This window comes from Pan paniscus, chromosome 19 (assembly GCF_029289425.2).
Source record: "Pan paniscus chromosome 19, NHGRI_mPanPan1-v2.0_pri, whole genome shotgun sequence".
NCBI classification, from domain to species: domain Eukaryota; kingdom Metazoa; phylum Chordata; class Mammalia; order Primates; family Hominidae; genus Pan; species Pan paniscus.
In genome coordinates, this window is record NC_073268.2 from 91,764,244 (window position 1) to 91,780,302 (window position 16,059).

Genomic DNA, 16,059 nt, shown 5'->3' on the forward strand with positions numbered 1-16,059 from the left:
AGGTCAAGGAAGGCTCTCTAGCACGTGGTTGGTGCAACGTCTTCAAGGACAAGAAGGATAAACTGGGCTCAATGTCATGGGAAGGGACCAGCCTGTTGCAAAAGCACGGTGGCTTGAAACCGCATGTTTTGGACAGTGCTCTGCCAGCAGTCTGGTGTTGTTTGGCATTGCTGGCCAGTGAGCCTAGAGAAAAATGGAGCCCTGGCTGGGCATGGTGGTTCACGCCTGTAATCCCAGCACTTTGGGAGGCCAAGACGGGTGGATCACCTGAGGTCAGGAGTTCGAGACCAGCCTGGCCAACATGATGTACTAAAAATACAAAAATTAGCCGGGCGTGGTGGCGGGCACCTGTAATCCCAGCTACTCGGGAAACAGGCAGGAGAAGCGCTTGAACCCGGGAGGCAGAGGTTGCAGTGAGCCAAGATTGCACCACTGCACTCCAGCCTTGGCGACAGTGAGACTCCGTCTAAAAAAAAAGAGAGAGAGAGAGAGAGAGAGAGAAAACAAAAAGAAAAAGAAAAATGAAGCCCTTCTCTGACCTGAACACCCGTGGTAAGCAGTGGCAATGGAGAGACTGCTCTCAGAGGACTGACGGGAGGGAGGGGCCAGCTCTGTAACCAGCTTGTCAAGAACAACTGTAACAAGGCATCGAGTGCTAATCCATGCCAGGTCGGCACTGGCCTCTCCAGGGTATCACTGTTCACACTGTAAGGAGATTTAAGTAGCTTGTTGAAGGGTGCACCGAGGACCCGACCCTTCCTCGGCTCTCCCTCTGGATACAACGTGAGGTTAGGGGGTAGGAGGCTGAGAGGACCCCGTGAACTGCAGAGCAGAGCTGGGACGGGGAGTCAGGCCTCCCGACCGGGCCGGGGGCACTCCCTGGGCCCATGCCTCGCGCTGGCACGGAGAGCAGGGAGAGGGGTACGCAGCTGACTACCGTCGGGGCAGCAGCAGCAGCACAGCCCGGCGTTGGCTCGCGGCCCAGAGTCGGGGCAGGGAGAGTTCCCGTGCGGACGGGGGCTAAGAGGCCTCCTCCAGCCCGGGGCAGTCCGCGCACCCGAGCCTGGAGCCCGGAGCCTGGAGGGGTGGGGAGGCCCCGCGCCCAGGGCCGGACCGGAGGGAGAGGGAGAGCGGTGGCTCCTCCCCCGGCCCCCGCCGCTAGCCGATCGGGGCGCTGGGCGGGCGCCGCGGGAGCCGCAGCCCTTTCCGGGGGGCGGACCCGGCTCCGGCGGCGGCACCCAGCTCCTGCCCCGACAGGTGCGCGCCGCGCGAAGGAATGCAGCCGGTCTGACTCACCAGCGCCTCCTTCCTACCTGCGCGCCCGCCCCATAAAGCGCTGCCCGCCTCGTCCCCACCCCCCCAACCCCCGCGCCCGCCCTCGGACAGTCCCTGCTCGCCCGCGCGCTGCAGCCCCATCTCCTAGCGGCAGCCCAGGCGCGGAGGGAGCGAGTCCGCCCCGAGGTAGGTCCAGGACGGGCGCACAGCAGCAGCCGAGGCTGGCCGGGAGAGGGTGAGTGCCCGCCCCAGCTGGGCAGCCGCGCAGGGGAGCTGGTCGGGCAGGGCCGGTGGCTTTTGTCTCCCCTTCCCCTCCCTGAAGGCTGACAGGCCCCCGGTCCCTCTGTCCACGCTGCCCGGGACAGGTGCCCAGCCTCCCCGGGGTGCGCCGGGGGCAGCTGGCAGCCAATGGGCAGGGCAGCTAGAGAAGGGTGGTGCCCATCAGACCTCCAGGCCAGAGGAGCGCCTTGGGTGCGCCTGCGGGAGAAGTGGGCAGAGGCCAGTGGCTGGTAGCCCTCTGGGGCTGGGCCCCTCCAGGGTTTGCAAAGAAGGTGGAGTAGACACCAGCCTGGGGGCTGGGCCCAGCACATCATGGCGCATCTAATGATAAACCGACATTCCTGACTTTTATGTGAAATTTCGTTGTTTCTAACATTGGCTCCTACTTTTAAAAGCCACCCTGAGAGGCAGACGCCATCCCGGCTCCAGGCAGGGCTTGCTCTATGTGGTGCCACAGTCCATCTGGGGCTGGGGAGTCCCTGATTTTCCTTTTCTCTTGGCCAAGCACAGGCCTGCCTTCCTCCCAAAGTCAGCCCCAGGCGCCTTCCTTCAGGAAGCTCTACAGGCCTCACCCACCAGCCCCAGGGCTGTGCCCAACACTGCCACCTCCTGCAGCATCCGCCCTCTTTCCCACGGCTCAGCCTCTGGGGTGGCCCTCTGGCTGGGACTGGGGCTCTGGGGCTCCTGGTGACTCCCAGGAGCAGGGACAGGGCTTCTCCTCCGCCCCCATGGCCTTGCCACACCCTGAGGACAAGGACCAGGCACAGGTGGCATGGTTGTTGCTGTCCCCCAACAGAGCTGGCAGTGAAGGCTTGGAGTCTACATCCTGGGGGCTGAGGGAAGGACAGCGGGAGGGACAGGAGGGGAGGTATGTCTGTCTACTCGACCCTGATTTCTCAGGGAGACAGAACATCCAAGGGCCTGGGGTCCCCAGACTTCTGGCCAGCTGCCTCTCTGGGGCGAGGGAAGGGCCTGGGTCCCTGAGGGGAGGAGATGTGACAGTGGGAGAGGATAGTGGACAGGAGCAGGTGTGCCCAGAGGGGTCCCCAGGGGTTGGGATGGGGGCCAGGGGAGCTCTGAGCCTGTGGGTGGGTGGGCATGGCCTGTGTGTGTGTGTGTGTGTGTGTGTGTGTGTGTGTGTGTGTGTCCCTGTGGGGGGGAAACTGCCTGTGCTGCAGTGTGATGGCATTCAGGGTGGCAGTCACACACTCCAGGGACCTGCTGGTACATAAAGTCGGGGCAGCCTGGTGGGGTCCGGGCCACCTGGAGAGTGGGTGTCCTGAGCGCTGGGCCCAGCCCATCGTGATACATCTAATGATAAACACAAATTCCTAACTTTTATGGGAAATCTCGTTGTTTCTAACATTGGCTCCTACTTTTAAAACTTTCTAAACAAGTTAAGTCAAGCCAAACACTCGGGTGCCTCGCCAACCCTCTAACTGCCATTTTGTAGCCTCTGCGTGGAGGCTGCCATGGAGGTTAAAGGCAGGGCCTGCAGAGCAGGGCCCTGTCCTGGCCCTCCCAGTGCTGGCCGCTGGATCGGGAAGCTCCACAGCCTTCTGTGCCTGGTCTGTCATCTGGGAAACGGGCAGAATGCAATCATCTCCCCGCAGGGCTCCTGTGCTGAGCAATCTCCTCCGTGAAGCCCTGGGCTCATATGGCAGTCACAGTGTGGGAATCAGCACTGCCTGAGGGGCTGTGGCCAGGGACAGTGGGAGGAAGAGCTGGGCTCAGCTCTCCGGGCCTGTACCTGCCTGTGTAATGATGCCTGGGAGGCCTGAGCCTGCAGCCTGTATTGTGTAGCATGTGGGTGTGGCGGCTACACCCCGAGGCTGCAAGGAAGTCATTTCCCTCTAGGAACCCTGCTGTCCCCACCCTTTCCCTGCTGGCTCAGGGCTGCCTCCCAGTCCCTGTGCCACAACAGGTCTGCCCTGCATGTGTTGGCGCTGCTGTGGCCTCCTCCAGGCTGCACGCCTTAGAAGCAGGCTACGCCTTCCTGCCCTTGGCCTGAGAAGGGCTTTTCCAGCACCTCGGGGACCCCAGCCCCCAGACCCTGGGGCGGCCGCTGCCCCAGAAGCCGGGCTGAGAAAGGATTCAATGGGGAGGGCCCGTGGGCAGGGCAGAGGCTTGGGCCCCTGGGAGACCTGGCCCTAGAGAAAGAGGCGCGGTGCTCACCTTTGCCCCGGCCCTGCAGGCCTGGATGGCTCTGCCGCCAGCCTCTTTTCTGGTCCAGGCTTCAGGCTGAGCATCTCTTAGAGGGCCTCAGGGATGTCCAGGCCTGCCCTGAAGGCCGCTGAGGACTTAGGATGGTTTAATACTGAACTCACAGCCGCTGGGGACGCCTTGAGGGGAGCCACAGTGTGTGTGCATGTCTCACTCTGGGCTAACTTGTGAAAGGGTGAACAGCTCAGGGGCCCAGAAAACTTAACTCTGGGGCAGGCAGAGGTACAGGGGAGGGCAGATGATTCAGACCCCACCCTGATGGGCCGGGCAGTCACTGCAGAACCCAACCCGGTGCAGTAAGCCACTGCGTGCAGCTGTGGCCCAGCCCCAGGCCCCAGATATTGGGAGGGGCCCCTCTCCTCCCGGCTGCGCCACCCTCACCAAAGGGTAAGTGGGCCAGGACAGAAGGAGCAGGAGGCAGAGCCGTGGCCCCCTCTCAGGGAGGCACCCTCATTGGATGACCATGTCATGGCCAAGCCTGACCCAGGCTCACTGGGAGCTAAAAGGCAAAGAAGAATAAACCCACGTCTGCCCTCAGGGAGCCCAGTGCTGAGAGGCCTGGCACTGGGACAAACTCGCAAACCAGAGTCCTTGAGGGCTGGAGGGGGCCTCCCGGGGCAGGGCACAGGCCACTGCAGGGATGGCACGGAACAGGGCAGCGGAAAAGGCAGGAGTCCGAGGCCCAGGGCCCTGCCTCTGGCGGCTGGGTGCCCTTGGTCACATTGCTGGTGCTCAGAGCCTCAGTTCCCACAGCTGTGCAGCGAGAGGAAGCTGACAGCACCAACCATGGCTGTGGAGGCCTCATGTGTCAATTGTTGCTGTTCTGCAGGAGGAAGAGGATGGCAGGGCCACGCCCCAGCCCATGGGCCAGGCTGCTCCTGGCAGCCTTGATCAGCGTCAGCCTCTCTGGGACCTTGGGTGAGTCCACGTTGCCCTGCAGCCCCCTCCTGGCAGGGTCATCCCTTGGGCAGGCATTGCCCTTGCACGGGGATCTCACGGGGTCTCACCTAAACACTCTTGGCCATTCAGCAACTGACCACTGCCCACCTTCAGGGCTGGAAAACTTGAGGCTCCAAGCTCTTCAGCCTAGAGAATCTTGAGCCCTGACCACGGGGCCTGAGAATAGGAGCGAAGGAGGCTGTGTCTAGAGGAAAGAGGAGACACCCACCCAGGACTGAGGCACCCAGAGGATGCACTGAGGCCCCAGAGGTGTAGTCAAGAGGGTTATAGGAATTTGGAGAAGAGAGGCACTGCTGACGTGTCACTTGCTCTCTGAGTGTCACTAGTGGACAAATCACTGGAGCCAGCTCCTACCACTTGAATTTTGTCTGTTAGAGGGGGTCCTGCTGGTGGCTTGAAATAGACCACGACAGAAGTGTTTACACCACAGAAATTGGCAAACGCTACAAGTCAAGCACCAGAGACCAGAGCCGTTGTTATTTATTTATTTAATTCAATGTATATGTAGAAACATGCTCTCACTCTGTCGTCCCGGTGAAATGCAGTGATGCCATCGTGGCTCACTGCAGCCTCAACTTCCCAGGCTCAAGCAATCCTCCCACCTCAGCCTCCCGTGTAGCTAGGACCACAGGCATGCACCACCATGTCTGGCTAATTAAAAACAATTTTTTTGTAGAGACAGTCTCACTATGTTACCCAGGCTGGTCTCAAACTCCTGAGCTTAAGCAATCTTCCTACCTCGGCCTCCCAAAGTGCTGGGATTACAGGTGTGAGCCATCGCACTGGCCACCAAAGCCATTGTTAAACACTGACCAGCACACCATTGCCTGAAGCCCAGGAGACCTCTTACTGTGTACACCAGGTGCACACAGTAGGTCCTCACTGTGGTTTTTAACTGAGCAGAGCCAAAGGGAAATCTAGAGTTTTACTTCATTCGTTACCGAGGACCCGCTGTGTGCCAGGTGTGCCGGGTGCAAGGGCTACCATGATAAAAAAGACACCATTCCCTTCACCCTAGAGGGGGCTCAGAGGACAGACAGGCCATGTGGCAGTGGTCTCGCCATGAGGCACAAGCTGTGATGGAGGAGGTACCTGAAAAGGGTGCTAGGTGCAGCTCATCAAAGGTAACGGGGAAGGCTGAGGACTGTCTGCTGGACCTGAGGAGGCAGCAGGCCAGGGGGTGGCCAGGGTGTGCCAGCACCGAGTGTGCCAGTGCCACTGTCTCAGTCACCACCTTCTGTCCTTCTGGCTTGAGTGGGAAGTCCCAGGTTTGAAACCACAGCTTGTTTCTAGCTGTGCTACCTGGGGCAGATCACATACCCCTGGCTTCTGTAAAATAGGGTACGGCTGGGTGCAGTGGCTCACGCCTATAATTCCCAGCACTTTGGGAGGCCAAGGTGGGAGGATCGCCTGAACCCAGGAATTTGAGACCATCCTGAGCAACATAGGGAGCCCCTGTCTCTACAAAAAATAAAAAATTAGCTGGGCTACTTGGGAGGCTGAGGTGGGAGGATTGCCTAAGCCCAGGATGTCGAGACTGCAGTGAGCTGTGATCATGCCACTGCACTCCAGCCTGGGCGACACAGCAAGACCGTATCTCAAAACTAAATAAAATTGAAATGCAGGTTGGGCACAGTAGCTCACGCCTGTAATCCCAGCACTTTGGGAGGCTGAGGCGGGCAGATCATTTGAGGTCAGGAGTTCGAGACCAGCCTAGCCAACATGGTGAAACCCCATCTCTACTAAAAATACAAAAATTAGCCAGGCATGGTGGTGCCCACCTATTATCCCAGCTACTCGGGAGGCTGAGGCAGGAGAATCACTTGAACCTGGGAGGCGGAGGTTGAAGTGAGCTGAGATCGCACCACTGCACTCCAGCCTGGGCAACAGAGCAAGACTCGTCTGAAAAATAAAGTAAAACAAAATAAAAATACAACAACAACAACAAACCAAAATAAATACATAAGGCCAGGCCCGGTGGCTCCCACCTGTAATCCCAGCACTTTGGGAGGCCAAGGCGGGTGGATCACAAGGTCAGGAGATCGAGACCATCCTGGCTAACACGGTGAAACCCTGTCTCTACTAAAAATACAAAAAATTAGCCGGGCGTGGTGGCAGGCGCCTGTAGTCTCAGCTACTCCAGAGGCTGAGGTGGGAGAATGGCGTGAATCCGGGTGGCGGAGCTTGCAGTGAGCCAGGATCACGCCACTGCACTCCAGCCTGGGCAACAGAGCGAGACTCCGTCTCAAAATAAATAAATAAATAACATAAGGAGGGAATCCCCATCTCTCCAGGTGAAGGTGCAGATGGGAAAGTGCTTGCCTTTGCTGAGCGCCTCCCCATTCATGTGCCCACATCTGTCCCCCCAGCAAACCGCTGCAAGAAGGCCCCAGTGAAGAGCTGCACAGAGTGTGTCCGTGTGGATAAGGACTGTGCCTACTGCACAGACGAGGTGAGGACCTGGCCCGGGTTGGTGTGGAACAGGCAAGGGTCGGGAATAGCTGGTGGAAATGAATCTGGGGTTGGGGCAGCCAGGGAATGGGTGCTGCCCCCACTGACACCCTGTCCTTCTGGCCAGATATTCAGGGACCGGCGCTGCAACACTCAGGCGGAGCTGCTGGCCGCGGGCTGCCAGCGGGAGAGCATCGTGGTCATGGAGAGCAGCTTCCAGATCACAGAGGTGCCTGGTGTGGGGACTGGGGTGGGGGCTCCCCATGCTCAGCCTGGCTATTTATGGGGGTGTATAGTGCCCCTTGGCCGGGCTGGGCCCCCATCGGGCCTCCGGAGTGACCCTCTAGCCAGCTGTCCCCTTCCACTGGCTGCAGGACACCCAGATTGACACCACCCTGCGGCGCAGCCAGATGTCCCCCCAGGGCCTGCGGGTCCGTCTGCGGCCCGGTGAGGAGCGGCACTTTGAGCTGGAGGTGTTTGAGCCACTGGAGAGCCCCGTGGACCTGTACATCCTCATGGACTTCTCCAACTCCATGTCCGATGATCTGGACAACCTCAAGAAGATGGGGCAGAACCTGGGTACGGCAGGGCCAGACTGGAGGACAGCAGGGCAGGAGGGGGATGGGTGGGCGTCTGCTTGGGAGGCCAGGACTCAGGACAGCTGCACCCACCCAGAAGGAAACACCGGACATTTGAGCCCACAAAAACCTTCCCTTCCATTCTCAAGGGAAGAATCTCGGTCAGACCCTACTCACCACTGGGGACTTCTGAGAAGGCCCAGGGCATGCGGGCAGTGGAGCCATCTGGCCCTGACAAGGAGGGCACCCCCTGCCACGAGGCTGTGGGGAAGCTTCTGCTCCTCAGAGCTGGGCTGCATTCCCAGCCACCCTGCCCTTGCTGTACGCATAACTCCAGACCCCCAGTCCCATTTCCCTCATCCATAAATAGGAACAGACAATGTTGTGAGCATGAACCTTTGTCCAGCATGCAAAGCGTTAACCTCCCTCTTCCTCCCTTCTGAGCCAGCCCTTGGTAGGGGGGCCCGTGTTTATGCCAGGCATCAGGGCTCAGCCATCCCCTCTCTATCCTATTGACATCCAGCTCGGGTCCTGAGCCAGCTCACCAGCGACTACACTATTGGATTTGGCAAGTTTGTGGACAAAGTCAGCGTCCCGCAGACGGACATGAGGCCTGAGAAGTAAGTGACTGTGTGGGTCCCGCAGGTGGGCAAGGGTCCAGGCCATGTGACCCCCACTCCTCTTTCACCCACAACTTAAAATTCTCCTTCTACGGCCGGGCACAGTGGCTCATGCCTGTAATCCCAGCACTTTGGGAGACCAGGGCGGGCAGATCACCTGAGGTCAGAAGTTCAAGACCAGCCTGGGCAACATGGCAAAACCCCATCTCTACTAAAAAATACAAAAATTGGCTGGGTGCGGTGGTTCACGCCTGTAATCCTAGCACTTTGGGAGGACAAGGCGGGTGGATCACGAGGTCAGGAGATCGAGACCATCCTGGCTAACATAGTGAAACCCCGTCTCTACTAAAAATACAAAAGATTAGCCAGGCGTGATGGTGGGCACCGGTAGTCCCAGCTACTTGGGAGGCTGAGGCAGGAGAATGGCATGAACTCGGGAGGCGGAGCTTGCAATGAGCCAGGATTGCGCCACTGCACTCCAGCCTGGGCGACAGAATGAGACTCTGTCTCAAAAAAAAAAAAAAAAAATTAGCCAGGTGTGGTGGTGGGCGCCTGTAATCCTAGCTACTTGGGAGGCTGAGGCAGGAGAATCGCTTGAACCCAGGAGGCAGAGGTTGCAGTGAGCCAAGATCGTGCATACTGCACACCAGCCTGGGTGATAAAGCGAGACTTGGTCTCAAAAAAAAAAAAAAATTCTCCTTCTAGTTGAAACGAGCCGGGGGCACTGGGGTCTGCGGTGTCTTCCCCCCATGACACTCTCTCTCCCTCCCACCTCTGCCCAGGCTGAAGGAGCCCTGGCCCAACAGTGACCCCCCCTTCTCCTTCAAGAACGTCATCAGCCTGACAGAAGATGTGGATGAGTTCCGGAATAAACTGCAGGGAGAGCGGATCTCAGGCAACCTGGATGCTCCTGAGGGCGGCTTCGATGCCATCCTGCAGACAGCTGTGTGCACGGTGGGCACTGGGAAGGGTGCTGCCAGCCTAGGCCAGGGGTGAGGACTTCTGGGCAAGGGCCTGAGCTGCCCCCTGGCCTGCTCTGGTGCCAGGCTCACAGGCCCTGAGGGAAAGCCTGGGAGCCTGCAACCCCTTCGCCCTGAGACAAGCTCAGACTCTGTGAGTAGGTCTCAGTTACAATCTGAGTTCAGATGTGCCTGGAGCCACGGTCCCCTGGCCTGAGCAGTCACAGCCTGGTTTCGTATCAGCTACCAAGGCAGACCTGGGCTTTAGGGTTCTGGAATCTTTAGTACCCTGAACCCACCAGCTGCCCAGACTCCACCTGTTCTGGGCATCCAAATAAGCCATTTCCTTTGATATGTACATCCATTTGTTCATTCTGAAAATGACGTACCCATATTACTAGGTTAGAAAACAAAGAGCGAGCCAAGGCGTGGTGGCTCACACCTGTAATCCCAGCACTTTGGGAGGCCGAGGCGGGGGGATTGCTTGAATTCAGGATTTGAGACCAGCCTGGGAAACATGGCAAGACCCTGTCTCTACAGAAAACACAAAAATTAGCTGGGTGTGATGCACGCCTGTGGCCCCAGCTCCTTGCGGGGGCCGCATCTCCAGCTCCTGTTTCTCAGCGTTGTCACTCAGTCATGTGCCGTCAGATGCATCTTTCATGAGGGCACTTGCTGTGAATCCAGTGGCTTAAGCCCAGCCCCATGTTGGGACCCGCATTCCCCGTCCTACACGACGCCGTGATGCGTGTCAGCAGGCAGCCTGCTCAGTGGGCACGCCCCGCCTTGCCTTCCCCAGAGGGACATTGGCTGGCGCCCGGACAGCACCCACCTGCTGGTCTTCTCCACCGAGTCAGCCTTCCACTATGAGGCTGATGGCGCCAACGTGCTGGCTGGCATCATGAGCCGCAACGATGAACGGTGCCACCTGGACACCACGGGCACCTACACCCAGTACAGGACACAGGACTACCCGTCGGTGCCCACCCTGGTGCGCCTGCTCGCCAAGCACAACATCATCCCCATCTTTGCTGTCACCAACTACTCCTATAGCTACTACGAGGTGCGGGGCCCGGGTCCCACGGGTGGGAGGTGGTCAAGGTAGGGGGTCCATGGAGCTTCTCAGACACCTCTCCCTCCCTCCCTCCCTCCCTTCCTCCCTTCCTCCCTCCCTCCTTTCCTCCCTTTCCTTCCTCCCTTCCCAAAGCCTTTAGACACCCCCAAATGTGGGCCCTAGTGGGAAGGGGAGGTCATGTGCCCATCTTCCACCCCAACTCCCAAGCAGGTGGGGGCTAAGAGGGCAGGCTCTGCGACACCACAGCAGGTTCCAGGCCTCAGTTTCCCCATCCTCAAAGTGGGAAGAATCCTAGAGCTGTTCAGATTCATGGAGATGCTTAGCCTGAGACCTGGCCTTCTCTCCCGCAGAAGCTTCACACCTATTTCCCTGTCTCCTCACTGGGGGTGCTGCAGGAGGACTCGTCCAACATCGTGGAGCTGCTGGAGGAGGCCTTCAATGTGAGGGCAGCTCAGGCTCCAGAGTCTGAGCCCTTCTGGGGCAGGGCAGGAAGTGGGCAGGGTGGGCAAGAGGTGTCTTGGATCACGGTGGAGAAATGGGTCTGGGACAGACCAGTGAGGAAGGGTCTCTAGCTATCCCTGAGGCCCCGAGGGGCCACCTGGGCCTGGCCCTGGCTCCTGCAGGCTCTGTGATACCCCGCATGATGCCAGCCACACTTGGAGGTTGGGGTGGAGCACAGAGGCCCCCCACAGAGCACTGATCAACCTCCTTCCTCCTTTAGCGAATCCGCTCCAACCTGGACATCCGGGCCCTAGACAGCCCCCGAGGCCTTCGGACAGAGGTCACCTCCAAGATGTTCCAGAAGACGAAGACTGGGTCCTTTCACATCCGGCGGGGGGAAGTGGTACGCCTCTGTGGGGGCAGCGGGGTGGGGGACAGGCACAGCGCCCCGCACGGAGTGGAATCGTTTAAAACAGCAGTCAAGAGCGTGGCCCCTGGAGTCAGGCAGGCCTGGGTGCAGATCCCTGGGCCTAGCCGCTCGGATGAGCCTAGGTTGCTCCTCTGCTTGTTGGTTTCCTCGGCATGCAAGCGTCCAGCCCGGAGGCTTGCTGGGGCAGTAAATGGGTTAGTGTCACGAAGCCCAGAGGCCCTGGCCACTGTCATTGTCGCTATGATTGTGACTGCGCTGGGAAGGAGGGAGTTTCCAGCCCTGAGGGAGGTGAGCAGGAGCTCGTTTCAGGGATCCAGACATCTCCTAGGAACTTGGGGGCCGAGGGCCTTCAGGCATCGATGGCCCCCTGGTCCTTGGGACTGGGCCTGCCTTGGCTGACCACGGGGCCTCTGCAGGGTATATACCAGGTGCAGCTGCGGGCCCTTGAGCACGTGGATGGGACGCACGTGTGCCAGCTGCCGGAGGACCAGAAGGGCAACATCCATCTGAAACCTTCCTTCTCCGACGGCCTCAAGATGGACGCGGGCATCATCTGTGATGTGTGCACCTGCGAGCTGGTACAACGCAGCCCCGCTGGGCGGGAGGGGAGAGCTGAGCCAAGCACCCAGGGACCCTGAGGAATGAAGCAGGACTCCTGTGCCCCATATCCCTTGTGGGGTTTCCCGAGGCACACAGGAGAGCGGAAGTGTCCAGTGGCCCCGGTCCTGCTCCCCCAACGCACCCCACCATGGTCTCTCTCATTCCAGCAAAAAGAGGTGCGGTCAGCTCGCTGCAGCTTCAACGGAGACTTCATGTGCGGACACTGTGTGTGCAGCGAGGGCTGGTGAGTGGGGAAGGGAGTTGGGCACCCAGGACACCAGTGGCCCCTGATGGGAAAGCTGGGCTCCTGCAAGGGCCTGGCCCTGGGTGCACCTTGTACACCTGGCTGGGGGTGGGGCGGCAATCAAAGAAACGGCTAAGGGCGGGGCACACCCAGTTGTTGGTCAAACCCAGGTCAAAGCACTTTGAAATACAGAGATATATGGGCTGTCTCTAGAAAGAGGTGTGAGGATTGAGACGGGGTTGGCTGTTGGGGCTGGGGTCTGGATCTTGGGGGACAGGCACAGGAGGCTTCCTTTTTGCTCCATGCCTTTGGTATTCTGAGTCCTGTGTCATATTGCCTGATCAGAAGAGAGCTCGTAAATGCACGTCAGTAAGGGCTTTAGCTTCAGGACACTGGGCGAGCTTGCCACAACTTGAGGCAGAGCAGTGGGGAAAGGACACTGTAAGGGGTGACATGACAGGGCACTGGGGTTTAGGTCTCAGCTCAGCCACTTCTGTCTACATGACTGGGAGCTGCCTCGGCCCTCTCAGAGCCTCAGTTTCCTCATCTGTAAAATGGGACAGCAGGCCAGGCGAGGTGGCTCACACCTGTAATCCCAGCACTTTGGGAGGCCGAGGTGGGTGGATCACCTGAGGTCAGGAGTTCAAGACCAGCCTGACCAACATGGTGAAATCCCATCTCTACTAAAAATACAAAAAATTAGCTGGGTGTGGTGGTGCATGCCTGTAATCCCAGCTACTCGGGAGGCTGAGGCAGAATTGCTTGTACCTAGAAGGCGGAGGTTGCCGTGAGCTGAGATCGCGCCACTGCACTCCAGCCTGGGCAAGAAGAGCGAAACTCTGTCTTGAAAAAAAATAAAATAAAATAGGCCAGGCGCGGTGGCTTACGCCTGTAATTTCAGCACTTTGGGAGGCCGAGGTGGGCGGATCACAAGGTCAGGAGATCGAGACCATCCTGGCTAACATGGTGAAACCCCGTCTACTAAAAATACAAAAAATTAGCCGGGCGTAGTGGCGGGTGCCTGTAGTCCCAGCTACTCAGGAGGCTGAGGCAGGAGAATGGCGTGAACCCAAGAGGCAGAGCTTGCAGTGAGCCAAGATCGCGCCACTGCACTCCAGCCTGGGCGACAAGGCGAGACTCCGTCTCAAAAAAAAAAAGAAATAATTAAATTAAATTAAATTAAATGGGACAGCAAAAGCCCCAGCTTTCCTCCTGGGCTGTTTCGGGGAATGACCAGTTCCTCCTTCAGGAGTGGCCAGACCTGCAACTGCTCCACCGGCTCTCTGAGTGACATTCAGCCCTGCCTGCGGGAGGGCGAGGACAAGCCGTGCTCCGGCCGTGGGGAGTGCCAGTGCGGGCACTGTGTGTGCTACGGCGAAGGCCGCTACGAGGGTCAGTTCTGCGAGTATGACAACTTCCAGTGTCCCCGCACTTCCGGGTTCCTCTGCAATGGTGAGCACAACAACTGCGGCCAATGCTGACGGCGGGGTAGGGAGTGGACAGCAAGCATGACTTTCCCGTCAGGACCCAGCTTGGGAGAGCCAGACTTGGAATCAGAATCCCCAAGTTCAGGCCCAGCCCACTCTGGATGCCCTGAGGGCCGCCCCTGAGTCCTGCCCCAACCTGGGCCTGACTTCCCTCATCTGTAACGTCCATGCCCAAGGCCACTGTTGGCAGGACTTTCCCCTGGTTTTAAGATTCCAACTCCCCTGAGGTTCTCTCTGGAAGTTCAGTTCTATGCCCACCCCCCTTCTCCACACCCTTATCTCATTAGAGTGGGTGCCACCCAGCTCAGCCCTCCAATGGCTGGCAGGTATATGGCATTATGATCTTTCCTCTCTCCAAAGATGCTAAATTTCTGTGGGTTTTTTGTTGTTGTTGTTGTTGCTGCTGTTTTTGTTTTGTTTTTTTTTTTTTTTGAGACAGAGTTTCACTCTTATCGCCCAGGCTGGAGTGCAATAGCACAATCTTGGCTCACTGCAACCTCTGCCTCCTGGGTTCAGGCGATTCTCCTGCCTCAGCCTCCCTAGTAGGTGGGACTATAGGCATGCACCACCATGCCCAGCTAATTTTGTATTTTTAGTAGAGACAGGATTTCACCATGTTGGCCAGGCTGGTCTCGAACTCCTGACCTCAGGTGATCTGCCCGCCTCAGCCTCCCAAAGTACACATCTGTAATCACACCTGGGATTACAGGTGTGAGCCACTGAGCCCGGCCCAAAGATGCTAAATTTCTACCTGGAAGGCCTGGAGCTTCCTCTGTATTCCCATGGGTCCAGGCCATAGGCATACAGTCTGGCCAGGAACATCAGAGCTGGGCAGGATCACAGAACTCAGACAAGGGGACATAGGGAAGGATTGGTAGTTGAATGGAGGAGGATGAATGAAAATCTACTCATCAAATACTTATGAAGCCCTCACTGTATACTTTCCAAGCCCCTGCTTTTCTACTCTTTCTTCTGTTCTTGCTTTTGTTCACCATTTCTTCTCTTCGACTGTCTGTCCCTGAGTGTGCTCAGAGAAACAGAAGAGAGAACTGGGCACCACTGGAGAAAGGCAGACAAGTGGCACAGAGGGAGGTATGAGAGAGGAAGGGAGGAAGGTGCCTCTGGAGAAGGAGGCAGGGCCAGAGTACAAAGGGCTTTGGTTCTAGTCCAGAGCAGGACTTCATCCTTTGGACAAAAGGGGGTCACTGGAGGTTTTACTTTCATTTTCTAACTATTTGCATATTAACCTTGTATCCAGTCACCTTGCTAAACGCACTTATAAAATCTAATAATTTATCTGTAGATTCTTCTGGATACTTTGTGACATGTTCCTCACACTTGCAAATAAAGACAATTTTATTGATTGACTGATTGATTGATTGATTGATTTTTGAGATGGAGTCTTGCTCTGTCACCCAGGCTAGAGTGCAGTGGCATGATCTCAGCTCACTACAACCTCTGCCTCCCAGGTTCAAGCAATTCTCCTGCCTCTGCCTCCCAAGAAGCTGGGATTACAGGGGCCCGCCACCACGCCCAGCTAATTTTTGTATTTTTAGTGGAAATAGAGTTTCACCATGTTGGCCAGGCTGGTCTTGAACTCCTGAGCTCAAGTGATCCTCCCGCCTCGGCCTCCCAAAGTGCTGGGATTACAGGTGTGAGCCACCACGCCCGGCTGACAGTTTTATTTCTTTTTTCTTTTTCTTTGAGACGGAGTCTTGCTCTGTCACCAGGCTGGAGTGCAGTGGCGTGATCTCGGCTCACTGCAACCTCTACCTCCCAGGTTCAAGTGATTCTCCTGCCTCAGCCTCCTGAGTAGCTGGGACTACAGGCATGCGCCACCATGACCAGCTAATTTTTATATTTTTAGTAGAGACGAGGTTTCTCCATGTTGGCCAGGATGGTCTCGGTCTCTTGACCTTGTGATCTGCCCGCCTCAGCCTCCCAAAGTGCTGGGATTACAGGCGTGAGCCACCTTGCCTGGACTTATTTCTTACCTTCTAATGCTTATACATCTTATTTCTTTTTCTGACCTTATTGCATTGGCCGGGACCCATTAGAGGTTCTTAGCCAGGGGAGCAGGAGCCACATGATTGGATTTGTTTTGAGATAATTACTCAGGCTGCAGAGTGGAAGGTAGGTAGGATGGAGGCAGAGATGGAGGGAAGGAGATTCCAGGAAAGTGAGGAAGAGATGACTTCTACCCCAGGCTAGCGGCATCCTGGCTCCCACAGCTCTGCTCCCACAGGCCCTCCCTGCCAGGTGGGCAGCCTGGACTACAGGCACAGATGTAGCTCTCATCTCCCTTCCTTGTCCCTCTCTGCAGACCGAGGACGCTGCTCCATGGGCCAGTGTGTGTGTGAGCCTGGTTGGACAGGCCCAAGCTGTGACTGTCCCCTCAGCAATGCCACCTGCATCGACAGCAATGGGGTAGGCCTGG

At 57.7% G+C, this 16,059-nt stretch overlaps 1 protein-coding gene across 6 annotated transcripts in view; it reads left to right on the plus strand.

Annotated features, from left to right (window-relative positions):
- Positions 1–244: 244 nt before the first annotated feature.
- The window catches only part of ITGB4 (integrin subunit beta 4), a 37,432-nt gene continuing 21,617 nt past the window's right edge, over positions 245–16,059 (plus strand). The window contains exons 1-14 of one of the 6 annotated variants that reach the window (XM_034942899.3): positions 245–1,510; positions 4,607–4,695; positions 7,107–7,189; positions 7,316–7,417; positions 7,563–7,767; positions 8,290–8,386; positions 9,169–9,340; positions 10,145–10,408; positions 10,771–10,860; positions 11,142–11,264; positions 11,708–11,869; positions 12,059–12,135; positions 13,385–13,587; positions 15,946–16,049. In XM_034942899.3, the coding sequence (XP_034798790.3) occupies positions 888–1,510; positions 4,607–4,695; positions 7,107–7,189; positions 7,316–7,417; positions 7,563–7,767; positions 8,290–8,386; positions 9,169–9,340; positions 10,145–10,408; positions 10,771–10,860; positions 11,142–11,264; positions 11,708–11,869; positions 12,059–12,135; positions 13,385–13,587; positions 15,946–16,049 (2,394 nt within the window). In that variant the 5' untranslated portion in view covers positions 245–887. The remainder of the gene's footprint in view (positions 1,511–4,606; positions 4,696–7,106; positions 7,190–7,315; positions 7,418–7,562; positions 7,768–8,289; positions 8,387–9,168; positions 9,341–10,144; positions 10,409–10,770; positions 10,861–11,141; positions 11,265–11,707; positions 11,870–12,058; positions 12,136–13,384; positions 13,588–15,945; positions 16,050–16,059) is intronic. The other 5 variants (XM_034942898.3, XM_034942902.3, XM_024926018.4 and 2 more) reach the window with 5 other exon arrangements.